At 39.7% G+C, this 26562-nt stretch overlaps 1 protein-coding gene across 5 annotated transcripts in view; it reads left to right on the plus strand.

Annotated features, from left to right (window-relative positions):
- The first annotated feature begins 240 nt into the window (after positions 1–240).
- Positions 241–26562, plus strand: part of DLG5 (discs large MAGUK scaffold protein 5) — a 97928-nt gene continuing 71606 nt past the window's right edge. For 2 of the 5 annotated variants that reach the window (XM_058841418.1, XM_058841419.1), the window contains exon 1: positions 243–648. In XM_058841418.1, coding sequence (XP_058697401.1) covers positions 348–648 — 301 coding nt within the window. In that variant the 5' untranslated portion in view covers positions 243–347. Of the gene's footprint in view, positions 649–26562 lie in introns of all 5 variants that reach the window. The other 3 variants (XM_058841420.1, XM_058841421.1, XM_058841422.1) reach the window with 2 other exon arrangements.

A 26562-nucleotide genomic window follows, 5' to 3' on the forward strand; every position in this document is an offset into this window, starting at 1 on the left:
TTCGCCGCCCGGGGGGGCGGAAAGGAGGCGAGCGGGGCGCCAGACGGAGGAGGAAGAGGAGCAGCAGCCCCTGACGGCGGCTCGCCCCCCGCCTGCTGGAGGAGGAGGAGGAGGAGGAAGAGGAGAAAGCAAAGCCGCCCTCGGCCCAGGTCCTGTCCCAGCTCCGCTCCTCCTCTCCGGACGAAGTTTCGCCGGGGGCCGCTGCGGGGGCGCCGGCTGCCGGAGGAGGGCGGCCGGCGGCGCCCGCCCCGCCTCGGCCCGCGCCTCCCCGGGGGCGGCGGTGGCGGAGCGGCGGGGCCGGGGGCGGGCGAAGTTTGGCCGGCGGCGGCGGCGGCCCTGCAGCGGCCATGGAGCCGAAGCACAAGGAGCTGCTCGCCCAGTGCCGGCAGAGCCTGGCCGAGGCCATGACCGAGGTGGACAAGGTGGTGGAGCTGCTGGAGGCCGCCGGCGCCCTCGGCCCCCGCGACCTGCGCGACCTGGAGGCGGCGGGCGGCGGGAAGGCCGAGCTGCTCATCGCCCTGCTGCTGGGCAAGGAACGGGACCACTTCCAGGACCTGCGGGTGGCCCTGGAGAAGACGCAGCCCCACCTGCTCTCCATCCTCTACCTGAACGGCGTGGCGGGGACGCCGGCCGCGGCCGAGACGGCCGGTGAGTGGGGCCGGGGGCGCGGGGCGGGAGCAGGAGGAGGGCAGCGGCTGCGCCCGCCCACCCCCGCCGGGGCAGCGCGGGCCCCTCGGGGCCCCCCGCCCGAAGGTGGGAAGGGAGCGGGCGGGGGTCCTCCTTTTCCGGTGGAGAATAAAACTCTCCCGTGTTTGCTCTCGGGCTCTCGATGCTTGTTTTGTGCTTCCGACCCTTTCGCTTTTTCTTCTGGCGGGAGCGCTGGTCCCCGAGAGGTGCCGCGGATGCTGCGCCTTGCCCTTTGGAGAGGCCAGCCTAGCCGGGTTCTTGCGGCTGCTGCCGTTCCCCGGAGTGGCGTGTCGCCTGGGGACTCGGAAAACCGAACCCGAAGGGGCTTTTCTCCCTTGAGCACCAACGCCGGAGGTGTTACACAGGCGCTTCTTGACCGGGGAAAACCGAACCTCCCCCCTGCAGCCACTCTGCCGGAGTTGGCCGGCTGGCAGGACTCCAGCAGATGTGCCTTTGAGTAAATACTGTAACTGTTTTTCTCCGGACAGCCGTGTGTTTGTTTGAGGCTATATTGTCGTAACTCTTCTTGATGGTTATAACAGGGAAGATCATTTAATAGAACAGGCTAGAACATTGATTTAAGTGCAAATCCAGACGAGATTTTGGGTGTGAAACACCTCCTTAAGAAAGTTGGGCTTAGATCCACAGGTCTTTCCCTGTTCTCCTTCCTCCAAAACAAGTCGCAGCCTACTTTCATGTGTACAAACCAAAGCTTTAAAATAACAATAGGTGACGGTACACAAGGCCTTGCAAGTGCAGCTTTGATTCTAAATGAGAAATTGGAGTAAATGGTAATTCTGTATTATTAATCACTAATTATAGTGATGTGTGGGCATTCTTATCCAGTGTGACCAAGTTGACTGATCCAGAGATGTGGGGTCTCTCTGGTGTTGTTACTGGATTTGGGATTTTCAGTGTCACTACCTATTTATGTAAGGAAATGCATTGGGAGGGCTTCTCGACTCTTGCAAACCATACCATTTCTTTAAGAAAACAAAGCCATTTAAGATCTGCTTCTGTCTGGAAAATAGCCCTTGCCTGTGTGCTTGCACTGTGTACTCTGCCCTTGCTTGAATTATGCTGTGGATAGTAAGAGTTCTGTAAACACAAATGCTTGGGGGTCTTAGGTTTTGTTTTATTTCAGTGTACTGTTGTGTATGGCCTTTTCTACATGGCAGGACCTCACAAGATGGGCGAGAAATGGACGGAACAATAGACCTCAATGCTTGAAATATTATGTGGTCTGACATCAATGGGAGGTGAAGGCACTCACTGCCTTCCAGAATGGCACCCATGATGGCTTTGTGTGGTTGGAGTAAAGCACATTCTTGTCTTGTTGAGGAGATGGATTAATGGTGCTGGACTTCCAGCACTCCCCAGGCTTAGAATCAAAGGTGTAAAACGTGAGAGGTAGAAAAAAATAAAGTATATGTTGGATGTAGTAATAGTCTTCATTTTTAAAATGCAAGTTGGAATTGAAGAATGTCTCACAACACTGAGTTCTAGAAGGAAAAATAGTTTGATTGTAAAAGTGAGCTATGTCCTCTTTGACTGTGTTCAGGAGGCTTAATCTGACTTAAACTAACATCTGTGTGGGGAACGGTGTTTCTCTGATAAGTTTTTAAATGTTATTGCTTTTGTTTATCAGTGGTAATAAAGAGCCAACTTTGAGACTTATGGATTTGTTTTCCTTGTGATAAACATGTTTTAAAATTAGTTTACAGGAGATTGCTGACAATGAGCCTAATTAATAGAAAACCATAGAAAGGCAATGAATCTGAGCCTTCAAATATTGTTGTATGTATTCCAGCACCCCCCTGAAGAGGTGTTAGGGTAATTAATAATGAGACTGCTTGTGTGTCTGCTCTGGTAATTCCTGGTCTTTGTGTGAGGTTTTCCTGGATGTGTTTTACAAAGAGTTAATGCTTTGAGGGTAACTGATAGAAAGATTCTTGTTTGAACATGTATTCAGCTATTTTATTGTAATCAGTTTTATTCTGATATCTCCCTGTAGGGAGTTTGACCACCCCTCTGCTCTTCTCATGCCATTTGGGAGTTTTACTCCTCTACACTGGAGATACTGTAGGTGGATGAGTCAAGACACTTTTTGTTTTTTGGCAAGAAGTAAGATGTACATGTGGCAGTGAGAAGTGTTGGATTATATATTTGAAATACCCAATTAAAACAGTCCATGTTACATAAAATGCCTTGATTCTTAAAAGCAAAAAATATGTATATCAAACATCCCTTTGATTGAACCTTTAGAGTTGAATAAGTTTTTTATATTACCAATAGTGTATGTAAAGATGGTAGCTTATGGTGGTACATGTAATTTTAGTATTGTTTGGAAGAGGAGGCTAATAAAATGCACATCACCTGAATGCTTGCTGAAGATGAAAATTATTTAATCAGTAATGTCTTGTAGTGGAGCTTGCTAATTTTTTTTTTCCAGCATGCTGCTGTTGTGACGGAAGTGAGAAGGTAATTTAGAAACATAATCTTGTTCAAAGCTTCAAATCAGCATACAGACCACTCACTAAAGTAGGTTGGGTGTTTCTTCATCCATTTTTATGTGTGCAAGCTGTACCATTACTTTGTTTTTTTCCTTCTCTGTTTAATTATTGCCTCCTTTTGTTTTTTAAAGGCGATGTGTGAACTCTGATGGGAACTCAGGTTGTTATTTATACCAGCAGTTCCTGTGACTGGCTGCACAATGTAGAGCTGACACTTTTATAAGTATTTATCTGTGCCACACAGAGGGAAGTAAACAGCTGGGCAGACTGCTCAAGGGAAATAACTGGGGTCCTGGTAGCTGCTGAAAGATTTTTTCACTCTGTCTCTACTTTACAAGGAGCTTTTTTATCTTTATAGAGTTTCCTCCTGCTCAGACACCATTTAAATGTGTTTAACTTCTATAGGGGCTTCTAATTGCCGATTTTAAACTGAAAACTGTATAGTTTCTCCACTAAAATGTACATTTTTTAAGTTTTGTCAGATTAGAAATAAAGTATAATATGGCCAACAGTGTTAGTTAAGAGTGCAAACTCAGACAGGAAATTGCCTTCTGTAAAGCAGAAGCTAAAACCAAGTGGGATTTTCTGTTTCATTTAATCATGTTTGGATACTTTAGTTCTTCCTTGAGTAAAACCTTTGATTACTACATTGCACTTCTTTGTAAACATTTGCGAGAAATTGACTCTGCTCAATTTCTCGCAAATGTGAGAAATGTGAGAGTGGTTGCTTGGCTGATTTAAAATCTCCTGTTTTGCACATGGATGGATTCTTTAAATAGTGTGCTAAGTGTTTTTGTTTATTTACTTGGGGCTGAACTTATAGATTACCATTAAATACTTGATTTGGCAAATGACCTCCATCATGCGTCTGGGAAATCCTTATCCCAATGGAATTGCATATCCTTTTTAATATGAAAATAAATTACTTCTGAGCATTCAGTTGTCTCTTAGATATCTAGCTAACAAGAAAATGTTTCGTTTTTACTATTGCTATAATGTGAGTTTGTCTCATAAAAAGTGTCCATGACAATAATGCAGTGGAAGGTACTTCATTGTGACAAGTGCTATGAAGATGTGTTTTCTTTAAATGTAATTTAAAGACCAGAATAGAAATCTGAGGAACCTATGAAGTCTTCAAATTTCTTCAGATAATGTAGAGCTTTGTACTTGCATTTTTATGATACTACAAAGATGGGAAAAAGGCAGGTTTGGTTGTTGAGATGAGCTTGTGGGGCTACAGAGGTTATTCTTTATCTTGAAACTGAGTAGATTGCGGAACTCAAAAGCTTCGCTACAGCTTGCACAGTTAATGAAATTTTAGGTTCACAGGGTTTTTTTTGTATTAGTAGTTTGTCTCCTGTACCCCTCCAGCTGCAGTCAGCCTAGCATGTGTTAGGCTTTAAAGGTGTTTTCTTTAACAGTTGCAAGATGAGAATTTAAGTTCTAGAGCTCAAAATTGACTACATAATTAAAAAGCTCTTAAAAGGGGCAGGAAAGAAAGGAAGAAGATGGTTGTAGATTGACTTTGAAAAGTTTTCTTCTATTATTTATTAAGACTTATTTTTTCTGCATTTGGTCAGACATAAAGAGTTAAGTCTGAGTCAAAAAATAAATGTGAGCATGTTTAAGAGTAGGGAAAAAGTTTCAGCTTTTTCCTCTTTTTAGAGGGATTATCTCAACTTCCTCTGTCTGCTTTGTATATTAAAAAAATGAACTGAGTTGTTTCAAACTATGGGATTTGAAATCACAGAGTTTTGAATACTTCCAAGTCTTTCAGCATGTTTAAAACCAAACACAAAAGGCAAGCTCTGTAAGTATGAATTTAGGAGATAGGAGATAACAGCTGGGACCTGCTTCTCTGACATCATCACAGGAGACCCACAGGAAATGCAGTAATTCCAGGGTTGACCTTGAAGAGCTGGAATCATGATTGCTTGGACCTGGTGCTGGGACATCCACATTTTGTTTCCTCTTTCCCATCTCTCACATAGTTTTGCCTGATCCCTGCAAAACATCGGCCGGTGGGTGGCTAAAGAAGAGTTTGTGCTAGTGAGGAGCTGAGAGACTCTGGAGGAAGGGTGTGAGATGGGGAGGCAGGATGTGCTCTCCTGTAGGAGCAAGGTGGAAGAAAGGGGAGCTCAGGAGGCTCTGGGTGAGGTAAGGGGAGAAGACACCCTTTTCAAGGGGATGAGAATTAGTGCATTCCCTGGGAAAGGACAGAAGGGAGAATGAGGAAAAATTGTAAAAACACGATTTACTGACTCAAGGACTGAACTGACAATTTTGCAATTAAGTACAATTTATACTCCCTTCTGTCACTGAAAATTGGAGAGTGGGAGAAGTAGAGCAGTATGTTTGGGTTTTTCCAGACCTGTTATTAGTTCCCAGGGTAGCTACGCAAGTCTTGTTGCAGGATTTCTTAAGTCGTGTTGATGAAAAAGCAGGCAGCGTTCAGAAGTCACCTTTGGAGGAGTGCAGCTCCTCAGCAGCACTGAGCAGTAATTAAACTCGATAAAATACCCAGTGGTTGTTTAGCAGTACCTGTGTCTTCTGATGATCTCAGATTTTTGGTATCTCATGGAATTGCCAGGCTGAAAAAACTCAGGAAGATTCTGGCAAGTGTCCAGATGGGTATTCCCAATGAAATGTCTAATCGTAAGTTCATGGAAGTAGGCTCTCAATTCCAAAGAAGGAAATGCATGTTTTAGTAGTTCATAAATCCCAAGGGTGGTAGTTCTCAATTACATTTTTGCTGTGCTCAGGCAGGGAGTGGAAGGAAAGCTGGCCACAGTAAACTCCCAGGGACATTGTTTTCATCAAGTCAAGGGAATAATAACCATTTTTGTGGCGTTGGTGCATCCAACTATCAAGTTGCTTTGGACACAAGCAGGACTTGGTGTCTTACAAAATTAGACATGATCACTAAAGAAAGCCAACAGCTTTCTGTAACTTAGAGATTGCCTGTCTCAGAGGTTTCAGATCTTTAGCTTAACTACTGTTCTCAGTCTCACTGTTCTCCTGCAGCTGTAATCAGTCCTGGTTTGTCAGATTTTTTTTGGACCCCTTGTCTAGCTAGTGAAAACCAAGCCACCACACAGGGTAGTGACTGAGCTTTCCAGTTCTCTCAGCAGTCTGTAATATGAGCTAAGTATGTGCTAAGTATTTTTTTTTTTTCCCATTTGCTGCTTTCTTTTACCACTTTCCGTATTTTTTTAGCCTTCATTTCCTAGTATTTGCTTCTTAGTTTTCCTTGCTCTTGTTAATTGTTACTTTAATTATTATTTTCTGGCATTAAAATTCCTTACTCAAAACTTCAGTCGTTAGAAAGATATCAGTAAGTCTTAATAAATTACTTGTAACAATTCCTTACACTGTAAAATCTCAAGGACAGAGGCATCTTTCAGAGCTGTTCGGTGCTGTCCTGCTTTTGGCTGGGGTTAAGCCATGATAAATTACCAGCGCATATTGGGTGTTAGTGTGAAGCAATTAGTTCCTGTTGTGGATTTTTCTTCATAAGAAGAATCGTAAAATGTTGCACATACAGTAATGCTAAAACTTTTCTTTATGTAAGCTGTTCATAGGATTGATGCAGACAGAAAAACATGTTTGTAGATACAGCTTTTTGTGGAAAGAGCTGTAGGCATGTAGTTGAGACATCTGGGCTACTGAGCTATATTGAGCAGTTCATGGTGAAACATTACCTGTGACCTTCAAGATGAGAGTCTTGTTGGCTGCTTTTTTGTGAGCGGTGGCAATTTAGAACTGAATCATTCTGATGTAGGAGCTGGCAAGTTTGCAGTGGCTGAGCTTGGGCTTGAGGCTAGCAGTGCTTTTCTAATAGAAGCAGACAAGAAGGATGCTGTCCTATCAAGAGACCAGTGTTAGTCTGTCCCAAATGTTGGAGCCTGGCTCTTCTGAAAGGGCCATTTTTTGGAGTTCTCAGTGACACTCTGGTATATTGAATCTTGTCAATGGGAAACAGAATTACTAAAATATTGAAGAAGGACCATAATGCTGTTACTTAAAAAACAATTCAAAATAGCCAGAGCACAATGTGTGATGTGCAATAGGTATATTTATATGCTTATCACAGGTTGTGGTGCACTAGCAGGTGTGTTGGAGCTGATGGGATAATACCAGCATCAACTCCTGTTGTCAGCTGTTGTTCAAGAGAGTCTGATCTCCATGGGGCACCCTTTCCAGGCTTCAGAAGCTGGTGATAGCGAGAATTGACGGCCCTTGAAGCTGATGGAAGCACTTGGCCACTTGGGGTGAACACTGAGCAATATTTTTTTTGACAATGTGTGATTACTGGGCAGTACAGGATAACATACAACAGTTGGAAGGTCTTTCTTGCCCAAACCCTTGTCAGAGGAAGTTACAGGCAGCCTATTTCATATATACAATGCCACCTTCATCTTCCTCACAGCTTCCAAAAACTCTAATTTCAGAGTTCATGGGCTGAGCTGCTCAGCAGTTTGCTTGTTCACAGCATTAATATGTTTGCTCCGGAGAGCTGCTCATTGTATTTCAGAAAATCATGGGGTTTTTTCTACTTGTCTGATGAAGGCATTGTATTTTAAATAGGCTGTATTACCCTGATTAAGATTTGCTGACCTGCAGCTGGAGAAAAAAAGCAAGTGTGAATGTAAAACCATGAAGTGTTTCAACTGGAGAGTTGAGGGGTTGGTTTTTTGCAGACTTTTTATGTAGTTGACAATTTATTATGTATTGGATGATAAACCAAAAACTCTTCTTCCCCACCTCCAAATCCTCAAAGACAATGTTCTTTAAATTTACTTCAGAGCTAGCTTTCCTAAAAATTTCCTTTTGCTTTGGCTTTTTATTCTACCTGCACGTAATTGCTGATTCATGAACATGTTTATTACTCGTGTACTTACCTTCCAGCATGTGAGTAATCCCTGTTTATATGTATCAGGTTGGGCATGCACAAATGTTGGCAGAATCCAGGTGTTGCATACTGAGCTCTCTGGGTTGAACAATGTCACCAGTAAAGTACCTCTTGTACCTCAGAAAGTGAGGCTGATGGTTGTTTGCTGCTCAGTAGTGCTCAAAATGGAGTTTGTGTGGGAAGAGGTAGCTGTGGTGTAGGAAGAAAGGTACTTCCCTTGAGGATGGATGTGAAATGTAGTGGGAATTGTGAAGTCACCTTTGGTCTAAGTGAACTGTGTTCTTTTGATGCTGGTGCACCAAAATCCCTTTTCAAATATATTCTCTTTTTCTGAAACAGACTGGGTGACAAGCATGAGTATGGTTTTCTGTAGAGGAATCAGAGCTTTTGGGTTGGGGAAATAAAGCTAGTGTAGAACGTATCCTTATCAAAATTACCAAGCTGTCTAAATTGTTACATAGATGTTCATAGGGGTTTTTAATCAGCATAAAACTATATTTATCTTCTTTATTGTTTCTGTTTCTTGTTTGTATTTGGTTTTCTTGTGGATAGCGTTCCTCTATGGCATGCTTTTGTGGAAAAATCACTGTAAGGGGAATTTTGAGACTTGGGTAGCCATGTGATCTAGCTCTTTTTGGAGCACTTATATAATCTTATATAATCTGAGTTTGCCTTCCCGAGTTATGATCCTCTTGCAGAAAGAGGAGTTGATTGAATTGTTGGGAGTTCTTCAACTAGAAGTTGACAGAAGATTGACAGATGTTGTTCTAATGAATTCTTTCAGTAAATTTTGATATTCAGTTTTAAAGTTCTCTTAAACACTTCATGCATAATCTTGTGAACACTTGCAGTGATTTTTAAGAAAGTCTAATTCGCATTTAGGTCATGATGATGTGTTTTCAGGTGGTGAGCAAGTGTGTGTGTTTAGTGGTGGTGACATCAGGTTATCTAAAGGTTTTATTTGAGGCTAAGTGCATCAGCACAACAAAAATACCCAGTTATTAACTTCACTTCTCAATACTCAAAGTAGTCATGAATTTCCAGCCTGGTTTTTCTTTTCTGAACTCTTTTATGAGAAGGAGTGATGTTATTTGAGAGCTTGCTTAAGCTTTAATTGAATGTAGGGCGTGTTTTTGCTCTTTCAGTTTAAGGGCCCTTTGACTTAAGTAGGTGTGGTTAAAAATAATATAAAATGCTAAGGTTTTAAAGAGAAGCAAAACAAACAAAAACTCCCCACCAAATGAAAAATTGTAAAAGTAGGCTTTCCTTTGTAATTGATGTACTGTTTTGTTATTGTCATCAGTTGTTCCATCGTGTACTTCTGATGTAGAGCTGGACTCTGAATAAACTCTGTAGGTATCTGAATTTTAGTAATAATGAAAGCAGAAAAAGCAGTACTAAACCCTCTCAAGATCACAAAAGAGGTATTCTCAAGAGGGCATTCACTTTCAATTATATTAGTTTTACCTTGAGGTATTGGTATTTTTTCCCCTCTTTTAATGAAGTGTGTACTAAAAATCTAACTTGTTCAATCTCTTTCTGCTTTCTGTGGTGATCAACCTCAGGAGGATGCTCAGGTTGCCCATTTCCCTCTCTCTATTTAGATATGCTGCCACAGCATTCCTTTGCTGCTCTGACAGTGCACAAGCAGTCCTTGCTTTTTTTGATGGGGAAATCTAAAGTTTTGAGGCTTCTAGTTAACTTTCAAGCATATTGGGAAGGGACTCTTTCTGTAACATGTATTGACTGCTTTTGGTTAAGGGTCTGATTAGTTTGCCTTAGTGGGTTAACCCTGCCTCCTTCCCTACTGAGTAACCCAAGGCTGACTTAGGTATAGACTGCAGACATGAACTTTGAGAGATACATTGTGAGATATTTTTCTAAATTTCTGGCCTTGAAAATGTGTAGGCCAGCACTTTAAAAGTATGCTGTATTTCAGATACATTCATTTGTTATCCTGGTTCATGAACCTTTCCTATTTTCCTGGCACCTTTGAGGTAATCAGGAGTTGATTTCAAGGGCTGCACTGCTACAAGTGTCAGAGCAGTGTTTTGGCTGGGCAGAACGTTCCTTGATAACATGGAGTAGTAGTGTCACCTACTAAGGTCAGAGGTACTTTCTGCCTCGGGATTTTGGACTTGGTAGGAGTCAGGAGCATTGGTATTAATATGAAAATCAGTAAAAACATACAAGAAAAACTTGTCTGTCAAGGCTGGTGTCAGTCCTGTTCTGTACAGCACTGTTAGGCTGAAACCCGTGTGTAGTGTGTGCTGGACTGGAAGAAAACACAGTGTAAATGCTGAGCTGTTTTTCTATCTCTGGCTGAGTTGATCTTCAGTGATATGCTGTGCATACATGACTTGCATAAAATTTCATTTGTCAGGGAGTACCTCATTATATTGTCTAGAATGTCAAATCTCGACTTAATTTTGGAGCCAACTATAGCGAATTTCTTAAGTGCTGCAAAATACCAGGTTGTTAGTATGGTTTTGATACTGAGCTTGTCTTTTGGGGCCCTTGATTTCCTCTGTATCGGTGATAAGCAGAAGGTAAAGGCAGACTGGTGGAACTGGAAGAATTGCAGTGGCTATTGCCCAGCTACAGCAAGGAGCACTTTGTTGCACTGTGCTCTCCTGTGAGGAATTTCAGGGTGCTACACAGCACCTTGCTCAGCATCTCTGGAAGGTTTTTTTCTTCTTCTGCAACTCTGCATTGCAACAATACAGTGTGGAGTTTATTGGCTTTGCCCTGTGTCTGTTTAGCTTTCTCATGGGCACATAAGCCAGATCCTATCTCAGGGTTGTAGTAGCTGATGGAGGAAATCCACATAAAAAGTTCTATGAATTCATCTCACCAATTGCATTGTATATGCACATTCATGTGTGGAAATTTTTAATACATGCTCCTTTTTTAATGAGAAATACTTTTTTTAAAATATATATATATATATATATATTGAAAGTAGATAAGACTTTTAAAGACTAGTTTACCCCATCAAAATATTTTTACTTGTTCTTAAAGTGCACCCCTAAATTAGGCTTTGCTGAAGTATGGTTGTATACATTTTTGTTACTGTGTAAAATGCAAATGCACAGCAATAGCTAAAACCATTCTAAACCATTGTGGTGGAATAGTATCTTGTGAGAGATAATTTAAATGTTCAGAATAATTCCCTGGTCTTATGACAGTGAGAAGAGGTGAATTTGGATCACTGAGGCTGTAGGATTTCTGACCTTATGGATTAGATCATGAGGCCTTGGTCTTTGATTTAATTCTAAGTAGTGTCTGATATAGCTAGTATCTGCATTTTATGTGATCTGTTTCAGAAAATAACCAAAAGCGTGCTTCATTTGCTTGATTTCTACAGAACATTGATAGCTTATGGAGTGGAGTCTCATTTGGCTGGCTAATCTCTGTTCTCCATTTTCTGCTGTCCTCATGTGTTTTTCAGTTCACATGTGGTGTATTGTGAAGACAGGCTTCTCAGCTTTCCCACTGGGTACTCAGCGTCTGTTCATGATGGCTGTGGTAGAGGACATGTTATCTTTGTTACCTATATGCTTCGTGTAAAATAAACGTATAAGAAAGAGACTAATAGGACAAATAACTTTGTGTTACCTTAAGAGAGATCCTTATGTTAAGCACAGCTTCTTCAGTGAGACTCAGAAGTTATGATTTTCTGTAAATTACATAAATTTTGACCTGCAAAAATTACAGAAAACACAAATTTCTGATGTTCAGGTTGCAGACTTATTTTAGTTAATGAAGTTGTTCTGAAAATTTATAAATAAAGGTAGTAAATGGTGTGGTATGTTGGGAAGGGGAAACAAATTGTCTGTGTCTGATATTGGATTGCAGGGTACACCAGGAGCTAGGCATTTCCTGAAAGGTTTTTTGAAAGTCCTTGAAGAAATAAAATTCCTCTTGAATTCTCTTATAGGAGAACAGAAGTGAATGATGGAAGTTAGTCTTTCTGCTCCACCAGTTTTTTTGTGTTGTGTGGGTGTTTTAATAAGTGCATCTTAATATCTGCAGCATTCTGAATGTAAAATTTAAGTTTCCCAAAGTGTTTATTCCTATCACGGATCTTGCTGAACTTACAGGAGTTTTTTTTTTCCTTCTTTTTAAAAACAATTCAAAGAAAAAATTCAAAGAAAATGCTTTGTGGCGCTTTTTTGTCTTAATTTTATATCAGCATCGAGAAATTTACAGACTTCTTCCTAAACAGAAATTACTCAAAGACTAATTTTCAGTAAGAATAGACTAATTATCATAATTAAAACAATGAAATGTATATAATTCTCCCTGTAATTTTTTTTTTTTTCAGATCAAGATTAGGATTTAAATAAAGTAATGTGGAGCATTGGAAAGTTTCATTCTGTATGCACTACAAGATATAGTGTCTATCTGCATTTTTGACTGGAAGTGGCATCATGGGGAAACAATGCCATTCTGAGTCTTCCAAACAGCTCTAGGTCTGTGTTCATTAGGGGCTTCATTAAGAGTGAACCTGATAATGCTTAAGCTAAAAATGCTCATTTCATCTTAGTATAAAAACCAATTTCAGCTTCAAGTAATGCTCTTTAAAAATGGCAGAGAGGAGAAAAAAGCTTCAGAGGGAAGCTTTCTTTGCCAGCTGCCTTCTGATGATTTTTTTCAGCCATTTTGTGGATGTCTAAGCTGAAGATCCAGCATTACTGATGGTAATTGCTCTGCATTAGTTTCCTAGTGCAAAAGTAAGGAACAAACATCATGGAGATAAGTGTGAGAATGTTGTTCACAGGATGATCATCTCCAAAGGACTTCTCTGCCATGGGGAAGAAGGAAAGGGTGTCTATTCAGAGCAGGATGTGAATAATGCATTGTTAATGAAGTATGAGGCAATTGATTGCAGGGACTGCTCTCATGATGAAAATCCGGTGGAGTTCTCTAAGGGGGAGAAAAAATGCATAATGGGAAATTATATGTGCTTGCTTAGGCCCTGAGTTTGTTGGCAGACCTAAGTGACCTTTCATGGGCTCAGGCTGAGGTGAGATTTAGGTGTTTTCAACTTGCCTCGCAGATCAAGTGTTCCATGAGCTCGGGGTCAGAGGAGAACACACCAGCCAGCCTGGGATTGGGGTCTCTCAACTTTGTGGCATGGGTGGAGTGATGATGATCTTCCTGGAGATTCAGGGCTGTGATGTGGAGAAGGTGGCTGAGCAAACTTGTTGAAATTCCTCTGCCATAGTGGCTGTGAGCTTTTCTGGGGTGCTTTGATATCGAGTCAGTAAAATAGCTGAGATTGTCCTCGCTAAAAGTTAGTTTGCACAAAGAATTCCTTTCCACACATAATAATAAATGTTTTAAAAAGCTGTTTACTTACTGTTGTAGTTGCCACTCTAGTGAAGTACATCTGGTTTTGGCATATCATTTTGAACATAAAGGTCAGGATGTTGGTTGTCCAGGTCTTTGGCATGATCAGATATTCAGCGATTCGTAATTAAAAATGGGTGTGAATACCTTAACTCTCATGTTCTTAAATTTGTCACTTCATGACCCTTGAGTTAAGAGTTTGGGTCCGAACATTTTACCATTACATCCGTCTATTTTGTGATTCCTTTCTCAATTCCTGTGTAAAACTCCTAAAGAAAGCTCTTTGTAGTGCATGGGAGGTGTAGCTGATTTCCCCAGCTTGGATGGGATAACTGGTAAAATGGTTAATGCAAATTTAATCTTTGCTGCTGCTTTCAGATAAGCAAATGGTTCATGTATGATGGTGGGATGTGAATTGACTGCATTATATGAAGATAAGATATTCTTTTTTTGCTATGCTTAAATGCTACTTGCAGATCTTAAATGGAAACTTAATAACATTCAAAATGTGCAATCTTAGTGCTGTTTTCAGACACTAAGCAGAAACTCTTCATGGTTTTGTGATTAGTGGAAAATGCCAAACTACATCTTGCACCTTGCTATTTGGTATTCCTCTTCAATACTTCTGCTGTAAGAAATTATAGGAGGATAGTTAGTTCTACTTGTTTACCATGTTTAGACATAGGATTACAAAATTCATGTGAAAAGTTGATTCATAGGTGGATCAGGATATTATTGTCTCATCTCAAAATTTACAAAAAATGTGAATTTCCGTGAATGCATGGATTTTTTGGGTTTGTTTGTTTGGTTTTTTAGAATTTAGGTTAATTTTTTTTTTCAACAATTAATCTCACTTTACAGGTTCAGAATGGTGGTAAAATAGAGTTTTACAGTTGGAGAGGTTTGAAACAGAAGGGAGGAGCTGATCCTGAAGGACAGAAATGAAGCTGGGAATGCAATACCTACTCCAGCGCTCTGTGAGACAGTGCAGCCTGCAGAAATGAGAATGCAGTTTTTTAAAAAATTAGTTCCTTAAAGTATACAATGCAAGCTCAAGCAAATATAAAAGTGCTGTGACTATGTCACAGTAGCTGTGTCTTCCTGGTATATTTTGATAAAAATAGCCTACCACCCTGTACAAAGTAGAAATACAGGAAAGCCTGCAACCTCTCCCAGTGGCTTACTGCTGACGGACTTTGTAATTACATCTGTCTATCTCCATCTGTACCCTGCTCGGCTGGAGGCTGGATTTAAGGTTAATTGTGTGATGGAGGATCCTGGCTTACAGCTATATCTTAATTAGAATTCACAATCCTCTTTGCATAAAAATATCTGAAAACTCTTCTAGAAAAGAACACTGATTAGAGGGCAAATGAAAAGATTTTGATATTTCTTTTTTCATAATTTGTGAATAACTTAAGTATATATAAATATATTCCCATGCCATCTGGTTTATTTCTTTCTTCATCTTACTCTTGGCTTCTGTCATCTTGCTTATTGCTCTTTGGCTTTTTAATTAAAGGAAAAAGCAGTAGAAATTACTTTTGTGATCACAGTAACATTTCAAAGGTTATTAAATGCTATGAAAAATAGTGCTGTTCTATCTTTTGAGATTTACTGCTGTTGAACATAGCTCTGACATAATCCCTTTGAGTTGGGTGTATAATATTCTAATTAGTGTAATTAATCAAATTTTATTCTGCAAAATATAATGTTTTTCAGAAATATATGGTTCAGTTCTTGAACTAACATACAGAGATTGAACTATCCATGGTGAGGCTGTTACATTTAACTCTTGTTCTGATGGTGTCCTGACTGAAATAGATCTGTTCCACAAAGTTGTGGTTTGGAAGTACTTAATTAAATGTGCAAGAATTAACAATTGCAACATTCTGGAAGCTCTCAGGATGCATTTTGATGAAAACAGAGAAAATTCTGACTGTTCAATGAGTTGTGTATGAAGAGAAAAAGAGAAAAGTACCCACTTATGTTTAATTTTGATTAAACACAAATGTCAAGCAGTACATTGTAAATTTTGGAGTTTTTTTGTTTGATTTCTTTGCTGCTTTTTTTTCAACTTGCAACAATAGTGGTTTGGTACCTGGAGAATTTTCTTCAGCTGAAGTGAGTTTCATCAAGATACCCTCTTAGGTCTTAAGAAAAGAGGGGGAAGGAAAAAAAAAGGAGGAAATCCTAAAGACCTTCCTCAAAGAGCATCACTTGAAAGATTCAGTCCAGTTTAACAAGGTGTATAAGCATATGCTCCTCTTTAGCAAGAGAACACTTGGTCTCTTGGGTTGTATTCAGCTCTTGCTGCTTGCATGAGTTAAGATGATTAAGTATGACCCTGATGTTGTTAAACCAGTGCCTGAGTTCCTGATGCGATAATTTGCAAACAAAATTTGCTTTCTCATATTGTCAGTTGCATTCCAGTTCGGCAGCATTTGAAAGTTAAATGCCCTGGCTTGGTGATTCCTTGCTGCTATTGAATATCCTACAGAGGAATCATCTTAAATGTGATAGAAGGTGCTGGACTGAAGCAAAAACATGAAGATATTTTTCAAACCTCAGGATTTCAGTGTTCTTATTTAAAACTTTTGTTAAGCACCTGAATAATGGGATAATAATTTTTAAGAACCTTTAAAAATTGGGAAAATGAAGTTGCTTTTTACCCTAGACATAATATATTTTGAAAATACAAAACTATGCAGATTAGTATACCAATTGTTGTCACTGTGAGTCCCCAAGTACTGGATTGCAAGAAGGTCTGCCACAAATGTTCTATTATCTGTGTAACTGTTCAGAGTACCTGACTCAAACTAATCTCTGATCAGAAGGTGATCTTTAGCTGTAGTGCTGGAGCCATAAGAGTGAGAAGAAATAAACATGTTCTGATATTTTTATTACTGCATCGTCTAGGAACATTTCATCTTTATGTGATTAAATGACTGGTATGGTATAGAGGTGTTGTGATCTTGGACCAGTTTTTTCTTGCTTCAGGTTTGTCTTCATTAGTTTGGCATGTGCATTTGGAACTGATGGTTAAATCAGGAGAGTTGTGTCTTGGGGAGCAGCAGAACTGAGAGAGGAAATGGTCCTGTGGCAGCACCTGGGGATTGAGGTGGTGAGAAGGGCAGTGCTGTGTGGTGGGATCGATGGTGCTGATGCTGGTGATGTCTTCAACAGAGGACAAAGCACAGCTGAGTTTCTCTGTAAGGAGGTAACTCTTGAATTTATGTTTACACCAGAGAGAACTGACAAGCCTTACTTTGTGCTGGCGTGTTGCAGCTTATTGCTGTGTCCTGAGTGTCTGTCAATAGGGTGTGATTGTTGTCCTTGCTAATTGCTCCGCAGCTGTTCCCTCCTTCCCTCCTCAGGGTCTTGGTGCACTTGGTTACAAGGTTCTTTAACAGAAGGTAACACAGTATCTTTGCAAACTAAAATTGTTACACATATGTTTAAGTTACTTAGCTCATCTCAGGATTTGCGCTTTAATTTTGTAGTAAACTTTATACAGAAAAAAAAAAAAATAAAGCAGCGTTGCAGTCGCTTGCCTAGATCTGGGGTCAGCCCGAAGGCTGGTTGCGCAAAGCCAGTAATACTGCTTTATAAAGGGGTTGTGCTGCAGCGCTAAAATTCATCCGTGAGTGACCTCTTGGAACTCTGTAACTCTACACCCACACATCCTAATTGTCTGCTTAGGTCACAGGCAGCCTTTGATGTCCCACAGACCACGGTAGGGTACTGGGCCAACTGGTTCAGCTGCCGCCTGCCGCTGCCGTGAACAAGAGCCCTTTGTTGTGCCCGGGCTGTGGCGCTGCTCGGGGACCGCCGGGGCCCGGGCCCGCAGCTCTGCCGTGCCTTCCCAGCAGCGGCACAAAGTGCAGGCCATACTCGCAGCCTGTTCTCTGCTTTAGGCTGGGAAGGTGTCTGCTCTGTGCACAGAAATGTGTGCCTGAAATATGGCAGGAGTTTCTGGGCGAGTTAGCAGACCTTTCAGTCTGTGCTATTGCAGGAAATCTGCTGTGTTTTAGTTTATACCAGTGGGGTTTCTTGTAAAAGCTGATTAGAAAGTGGTTTGGGTTTGGTTAGTTAGTTAGGGTGGGGGTTTTGTTTCTTTCTTTGGAGATTTTTGTGGGTTTTTTTGGTTTTGTGGCTTTTTTTGGGGGGGGGGGGTTGTTTGTTTTTTGTTTGTGTTTTTTGTTTTTTACTGCTTCTCTTCGGACAAAGGCTTCTACTCATTTATAGTTAAAGCTAATACTGGAATGTCTTCTCCAGACCTGAGTTGGTAAATGTTCTATTATCAAGAATAAAATTTTAAACAGAAAAATGTTGAGATATGCACACTGTCTTATGATTCCAAGTATTTGGAAAACCAAAAATCTGGGTGGTTACAGAGATGTTGCTTTAGAAGAATATTGCCATGCCAGGAAGCACATGAAGTATTTTGAACCTGTATCTAAACTGATTGGCATGCAAGACATGAATTTGTGTTTCATTTATTCAGACACTGCTCTTAGGATTGTTAGTGCTGATTGTATAACTTTAATATAAATTCATTCTGCAGCTTGACTAGCAGTGTTCCAGTAATACTTGGTTGTTGAGCATACAGAACTATAATTTCTTTAGCCCCTCCACCCCCACCCCACAGCATTAGCTTATATTTTTAAACCACAGGGGCTGAGCTCAATTGTTTGGTCATAGCCACGGAATATATGCTGGTCCATATACAGTGCTTGGCAAAAGTAATAGTTGCTTGTAATAATGCTTCCTGTATGCTTTTTTTTTTTCACAGTTTCTTATTCCAAACTTTTGTTTTCAAGCTTGCATTAATTTAAGCTTAAGATTTATTTCATGTTATGAGCTTGCTTGCTGATCTCATTCATCCCGAAAGCAATGTTGAAGAGGGCAACGAATACAATTATAGCTATAACATAGTAGAAATAAGGAAAATGAAGTGTTGTGCAGGCAGCACCTGAAACCAGGTGATAATAGCTATGGCTATTAAGCAAACTTGTCTGTCTTTAATCAGAGACCTGTTTGTGGAACATGGACTTGATGAGACAATAACAACGTGATAATGACAAAGCTTAGCCGGGCTGGGAGGATTTGGGAGCAGCCTATATGAGATACTGTCTGTACAATCAACCTGTAATCTTTGGAGCTGAGAAGGAAGATGAGTTGGAAGAGAGCAGAAGCAGAAATGGATTACTGTAGAGCTTCACTGAAAGGTATTGGAAAGTGGAGTGGTTGCATTGGTGTTGAGTATCTTTATGGGCTCTTTGTCAGTATGCCTCTGGTTTTCTGCTTGGTTTTGGAAATGAAACAGTTAAAGGTTGTGAAAAATTTGGGGTAATGTTTCCTTTTTCCTTTTTTGTAATTCCTTTATGTTACTCCTTTCCTTTTCTGAAGGACTTGATTTTTCATAGCATTGATCTGTGGTTAGATGAACAGTGAATAGATTTATTTCAGCCGTTCTTTTGAGTAAGTTGGCTGTGAAATACAGCAAATTGCTGTTTACAAGCAGAAACTAATGGAAATAAATTGCCAAAATTCCTTTAGAGAAGGAAAAACATTTTGTCAGGCAAATCAAAGTCGAATGTTCAATCTAGCCTTTACTTTATAAGGTTCCAGCTAAGAATTGTGCATCATGAGGAAGTGAAACATTCTGTGGCCAAAATCAGAGTTTCTTAGTGGTTTCATTGTGGTAGTGTCATAACCTACTTCCCTCTTTCAGTGTTCAGCAGCATGGGAAGCTCTTCAGCTGAAGTCCCAACAACCTGGGCTTCCTGTATTTGTGTGTATACTAATTAAAAGCAAAATGTGGGGGAAAAGAACTATTTTTTTTTTCTTCCAAGACAAATATTTGTGGCTTTGTTGTGTTCATGCCATCACCAATCCAGGGTACATGTTATAGAGTCGTATATGTGCTGTGAAGTAATTTCTATTTGAACCGCATCAGCTTTTTAGTTTTGTACAGAATCTAGAGCAGTTGGATAGCTTTTCAGGTCTTAGGTGGGTTCCCAGGCAGTCAGCTTTTCTAGAGACAAACTAAGTGATTTCTGGTTGCCAATAGCTAAAATGGCATGTCGAAAAAATATCAAGCATGTAATTGGTCTGCATATGTGTCATATAGAATTTGATAGAAAGATCCTTCCAAGTGTGATGCTGAAGTCCTGAGTGTGCAACTGTGATATATCAATTTATATCTTTCTCCATTTATAATCATATATGGAGGATATGGTCTTACCAGCAGGAGAGGCTGGAAAATGAAAGCATTGGAGACCTGGCTTTGACATCAGGGCTTTCTACAAGCGATTTGTATGTAAGCAGAGGTCTTGTGACTCACTGTCCTCAGACACGGTGTTTTCATTTCTGTATCATCATTCCCACACCCTCGATTATTTTATTCCTTGTTTTAAAATCTTGTGGAACTTTTCCTGGAAATCTCATGGGAGAGTTTGTATTGGCAGTGTATGTAAGGAACTCTTGAGCTTGCAGCTGTAGAATCACGTGGAAGTGGCTGTGTTTTGGACATGTTGCAGCCTGTATTTTGGATGAAGTGAGTGGCATAGCTTTTGCTGTGGAACTTAATTTATTGTCACAATGTTGGTTCTTCACTGAGTGCAGAAGTGGGGGATGGCTGAAAGCATCAATTCTGAAGCTTGTCAAGCCTTTCTAGAAGACTTGGTCTATTGAAGGCATAAATGTGGATGCAGTTCAGAGCTGTTGTTTTCTTATGAAACTGTCATTCATAATTGAACTTTTATTTTAAAAAAATACTTCTAATGAGAAAAGTGAGATGTGTAGTTGATGTTGAAGCATTTTCCAGGGTTTTTTGTACCTATGTGTACACACACAGGTTCCTAGACACATCTGTAATGTACACACCAATGTGAGACATTCAGACGAAGGAAATTATGCTTTTAATGGATGTATGAAACTGGAGTAATACCCATTCTCAGTTCTTTCACTGGTGCAATAATTGCTGTAGTATTTCAGTAGTGAGAACAGATTTCAAAATGAGCAAATTGCAATAAATTAACAAGGTTCAAAGTTTTGGAAACATGAGTAGCATTTCATCCTGCATATTTGCTTCTTATTCTACACGAAAAAAAAAAATCACTAAGGATGAAAATAAGCATTAGATGGTGCACAGCGTTTGTCTTCTGCTGGTGCTGTGCTGAGGCTCAGCTTCTGAGGATCCTTTGTCTCCTACAAGTTATAAAGAGGTCTTCTGTCTGTTTTGATGAAAAATAAACAGAATGAGGATCTCTGTCACCTTGGTGTGAAGACTAAGATTTGAGGTCAGCAGCTTTTTCAGCCTGCAGGGAAATGCAGAGACAGGGATAATGTGCCTTTACTGTTTGCTTCACTGACTTAAAACTTAATTTATGTGAGACATACAATTTATGTGGGAAGTAAATTTTGCCTTTGCTATGTTTCACATTACAGCATTTGTTGTTTGAGCAGAAACAGGAATATTGAGACAAATGAACATTGGCTCCAGCTGTAGCTCAGGTTTCTCCAGGTTCTCAATTTCATCCCTTTGTCCAGCAGTTTAAAAGCACTCTTAAATATCCTTCCCAGAAAATTTTTGCAACTTCCTCTGTAGTATTTCTATTCAGATAATAAGCAGAATTTTATTGGCCTGCCTTTTTAACAACCACAATACTGCCATACTGGAGTGTCTGTCCTGGTAACAAGAGTGGGTTTTATCATTCCAGTTTTCTTTGTGTGCACGAGCCATGCTGACAGATTTTCTGCTGTTCACAACTAAACACAGAGGCAACAGGACTTTTTAAAACAAAAGTTGTGGTTTGTTCTTTAGGGCTTCTGGGTCATGAATCTTTTTCCTCTTAGAACACTGTTAGAGCTTCAGTGTTGCTTGACGAGACCCATAGAGAGCATATGCATGCTACATTGCAACTGCAGGCTGTTCTATCCAGGATATGTTTTTGTTTAGAGTTGCTGGAAGTTTTTTGGTAGAAAAAAGTCAATGTGTTTGACCAATTTTTGGTTTTCAGACTGGTGTTTTATTGTCTGGGTGTTAACATAATTTAGCTTAATACCAAACTACATGAAAAAGGTGAAAACCATTTAAATATTTATCATGCCTTAAATGACTATGATTTGGTGTCAGGATTTTTCTTATGCTATATCTGCTTATTGTTGTGGATGTGTGAAGCTGGGAGCTGTGTTTCAGGCTGAGCTGTTGCAATGAGAACAGCAGTCACAGTGGCAGGAGAGCTCTTGCACCACAGCACAATTCTGCGTGCAGTTGAGAAAACTTCCCCACTCATCCCTCCTGACCTTGTTCTTTGCATTGTTTTCACTTTGTGCCATCTGTGCTTAGACCTTCTATTCACAGGGACACAGGAGGTTCCTTCAAGTGCCCTGGAAGTTTGGCATAGGGAGCAAAACACTAAAGAATGTGTTAACACTGGTGTTACTCCTCAATAGGTGAACATTTCCTTGCACACCACAGCATTTTCTCCAGACCTATTCCTGCTGTTAATTAGCATGTAGTATTGCAAATATCCTATTTCCCATTCTTTTTTATCCTCTTTTTCCATGCCTGTGTCACTCACTAAAATGCAATGGTTTATGGATAGCCACTAGAGAACAGACTGAGCTACTATGAGTGATTCTGTTTCTCAGAAAGCTTTCTGCTTCCCATTAATTTTGGGAAAATAGACAGCAATTTAACAGTTGCTAAGGTTGATTTCTATTCTTTTCATGTTTAATATTGCTGGCTAAAACTTTTGGCTGTCAGCCCATCTGTTATCTCTCTTCTTTATTTTCATTGTTTATGGGAAGAACAATACATGTCTAGTCTATGGGACATAGTGTGTTTTAACAAATTTTAATCTGAAATTTTAAAACCAGTAATAATACTTTTAGTCATTACTAGATCCGTATTCATGGTCTTATAAATGTAGGCTACAGCTCTTGGCATAAAAGATACTGTTGATCTTGACCTCAGGCACAAAGGTTAGAATGGTTTTTATCAGTTCATAGTTTTGGGAAGGTAAGCCTAAACATAAACTTGTTTCTGTGTATCAAAAGTGACACTGCTAATTGTTTTTTGAATTTAGTTTTAAAGAAATTAATCAAGCTACTTTATTGTTCTGTGCCAAGGTTTGCAACAGAAAATTGTTGTCATTTGTTCCAAGTGACATCTCTTTGTTTAACTCATAACACAGAAAGACCACCTTGGTAAATTGAATTAAATATGCAATCCACCTGTCTTTGTACTGCCAGTTAATACTTCAGTTTTTCCAATTAATGAATATACATCCTCCAGATAAAGTATTCTATATTAAGAAAAACAATCAACAAACCAAAAGTATGCAAGTGTTTTCCTTACCTCATTTCTTGAAAAGTAGAAAATACAGGCACGATTTCTGGTTTTGAAAATAGAAAACAGGATTTCTAGGTAGGAAATGGGGATATTGGTGAGGTGATGGGTGCTTTGAAAGATTGTCATACATGTGTTTGGAGCCAAGGACATGACAGGGTGTTTCTGGTCCTATGAAAGTTGGTCTGTTTGTTTCTGTTCGCAGAATGCAGCTTTTCTTTCTTGTCTCCAAAAATACAAATTGTAAGAGCTCCCCCTCCCCGCAGTAATGAAAATTCTTGGCTTTTTTGTGCTAATTCAAACTAAAACTTAAAGGTAGGAAAATTCTAGAGGTTGGCTTCAGTAAGAAGACAAACTGTGTCTCAGAAAGCTGTGAAAGATGATGATGAAGAGCTAGGAGAGATCTGTTTCTGCAGTGAGATGTAAGGAGGAGACAGAATACACCTTCACTTCAGAGGGATGAGAATAGTACCGGGGTCAGCAAGTTCCTTTGGGCTCTGATTTCTACTGGTAGGGGGAGCATGGAGTGTGGTTGTTGCTTTCCATTGTCCTAATAGACCAAGAATAACTTTGCTGGTGCCAGTGTGGATTTCCTTATCCTGTTTCTACTAGTTCTAGTAGTTGTTTTTTTTCCCATCCAATAGAAGGGGAATGCTTTGGAAGAGCCACTGTACTTTTGAAAACACAAAGCAAATTCCAGTGCCTCACTAGATGTGCCAGTAAAATATAATGGTTGTTTTGTGTATAGTCTTTCAGTTTGAATGTTTAGCTCCACAATTTCTTTGAATCGTTTTGTGTCTTATGTTCTTCTTAGCTGTCCATTATCACTGGTATTTATTTGCTGGATACTGCTTTTATTTGTATCTTCTCTTTATTTGTGTAGGTGATAAATGTGTAATTGTGTTTCTGTGTGTGACAAAGCATCCCAATTCCCAATCTGCCAACACTTTGTTTCTGATGAATTCTGGCCAGAGAGCACTACTTGCCATGCAGGCATGAATCAGTGAGTGATCATTTAATCTGTGCAAATGCTTGTCCTTTTTTGCTTGAGCTGAGGAACGGGAGAGGTGACATTCTAAAAACACTTAAGTTGTGACTAGAATCATCCTGCCTTGAAAACCAGATGATGCTAATCTGCTGTGCCCAAATGTCAAGTGATTAAAAGTAGTGCATAGTATTTGCACTTCTAGGAATGATTACAGGGGTTGAGCCTAAAAGTAGCAGGAGAGAGGTAAGTTCTGTAACCAGGCAGGGCTTGTTCTGACTTGTTCAAAACAACATACTTCCCTGATGCAGATTTTTAGTAAAGGAGTGTTGCTCATCTCTTCAAAGGGCCATGGTTGCTCAGATATTCAGGGTTTGATTTTTCAAAACTTTCCTGATGGTTGCTCTTGACATGTCATAATTGCTGTCTGATGGCATCACCAAAAAGCACTCAAAGTTGTGCTTTTTGATGGGCAAACTTCTTGATGTAGAATGAACAGGTTCCAGATGTTCTTATACACAAACTGAGCTCAGTTTTGAATTGTAAAACTTTTCTCTTATGCCTGGGAGGGTGTTTCTGCCCAGTGTGTCTTGGATAGTTGCAAATATTGATCAGCTTCTGGGTTTTACGTATGCAGAGCTAGTGGCAAGTCACCAGCTTTATTTTTTTTCCCTGTTCACCTACCTGAAGGTAACACCTTTGTTGTATTGCTTATAATATTATAGGACTGTGATGCTTGGAGCTGTTAATAGTGCAGGGGGCTGAGACAGGAGCTCTCTTTGGGTGGCTGAAGAGGGTGTGTGGGGGGTTTTATTTGTTTTCTCAAGTGCTAATATACATTTGTGCATTGAGACCCTTCCCTCTCACAATCTGTCTAGAGAATGGAGAAAAGCATGCTTTATGAAGCTAAAAGATAAATAAATATGATCAACCTGAAACTCTGACCTGTCAGGATATATAACTGGATACATACAGAGAACATGCCAAAAATAAGAGTGATCATGGGATGAAATATTTCTGGTTCATCCCATTGTTCTCATACTGAAGATAGTAGCATGTAGGTAATCTGACTTTGCTCTTGATCAAAAAAGTCTGGACCTCTGTAAAAGTCTGTGAAGTTGTAAATGTTTCCTCTGGCTGGAAATAAGTTGTTGGTTGTTTGGCTTTTTTTGTTTGTTTGGATTTTTTTTTTTTTTTTTACTTCCAGAAACTTGGGTTTCTTTTTCCCCACTTATTTCAATTATCTTAATTTTGTGCATTTTTTTTTTCCTTTAAGTACTGATTTATTAAGTATTTCTGGAAGGATCTCTGCATTTTAAATAAAACAGAATCAGCACAAGCATCTCTAATTAAAAAGGAAATTTAGCCCTTAAGTGAAAAGCTGCAGGATTTATTCTCCCATCAGGATAAAGGGTAGCACAGGAAGGGAAAGCAATGATTTAAAGAGCTACATGCTATCAATCCTCTTTTCAGTTGAAGAATTTAAATTTTCTTTGAAGTTTTCCTATGATGTTATTTGTGAAAGAAAATAGATGCTTATATGCTTTTGTACAAATTAAAACCCTTTTGGGATTTGTTGCATTGTGGATTTTGAAATGTGAACTACTTTGTAATGGTTCCAAACTAACATTCACAGTTGTTTTTGACGTATCATCTAATGTACTCAAAATGTCGATTTTTGGAAGATATTATCCAAGCAGAGAGAGAAGATGTAGTATTTCCCGTGAGGAATTTGTGGTTTATAGCACTCTTAGGAAAGCGTGGAACTGTTGAGCTGAGCTCCAGTCATCTTTTTGCTTTTACATACTTCAGTTTACTCAATTAGACTTCTTTTTTTTTTTTTTTTCCCTACTTTGTATTCTTAAAAATTGTATAGTGACATAAGAATAGGTGGATGTGGAAAAATTGTGATTGAATGTAACCTACTTGTTTGTGATTTAAATATCTTCAATAGTCTTGACTTATCTATTGGCAATGTAGAATAAGAATATCTCTGTAACAGCAGCAGTACTATGAGAGAATAAAGAAAAAAGCAGTGAATATGTCTTGTAGAGAAGAGTTGCAGTGTTGAAGATGGCTGTAATTCATGGCAGGAAATTTTAATCCTGTGGTAAACAGTGGTCCTTCTCAACCTGTGTCTTCATTGTCATTTCCTAAGCAGTTTTTCATGTTACAGAGTAGTTGAGTTTCGTCTTTGTTGTAATATCTTTCAAATATTTGGTAATTACGGGTGCAGTAGCACTGTAATTCATCCCACTTCGACTTTTGGTGGTTTTGTTTAGGGAGAAACCTTTTCTTAGTTTATAGAACTTGGTTTTGATTATAGTTTAATCTGTGTTTAACTGTATGTCAGTGTTTCATGCTGGAAACTGTGTATAAGAGGAAAACAATGGATGCAATGAATGTTTACCCTTTTTTTTCCTTAAACCCACTACCATTCTCCTCATGTTTTTTCTGTCCTCTGCACACCCTTGACATCACTATTCTAATAGCTATTGTTGAAATGGGAAGCACACTGGAACGAATACTCGATCCTGATGGCAGCTGGTTTTATTGATACCATCTCCTTTAGGAAAATCCCCAATATCTACAGAACCTGTTCAAAGAAAAAGAGGCAAGGGAATGCCAGCATTCTGAAGAGAAGGGTGTCAAAGCCAGCCATGAGGCCTGCACAGCAAAGCCTGTTCAAGGCTACCTTTGGATACACAATATTTACTGCCTCTTCTGTTGCTGAAGTGGAATCAGTGAA

Source organism: Poecile atricapillus, chromosome 6, assembly GCF_030490865.1.
Source record: "Poecile atricapillus isolate bPoeAtr1 chromosome 6, bPoeAtr1.hap1, whole genome shotgun sequence".
Classification (NCBI taxonomy): Eukaryota; Metazoa; Chordata; class Aves; order Passeriformes; family Paridae; genus Poecile; species Poecile atricapillus.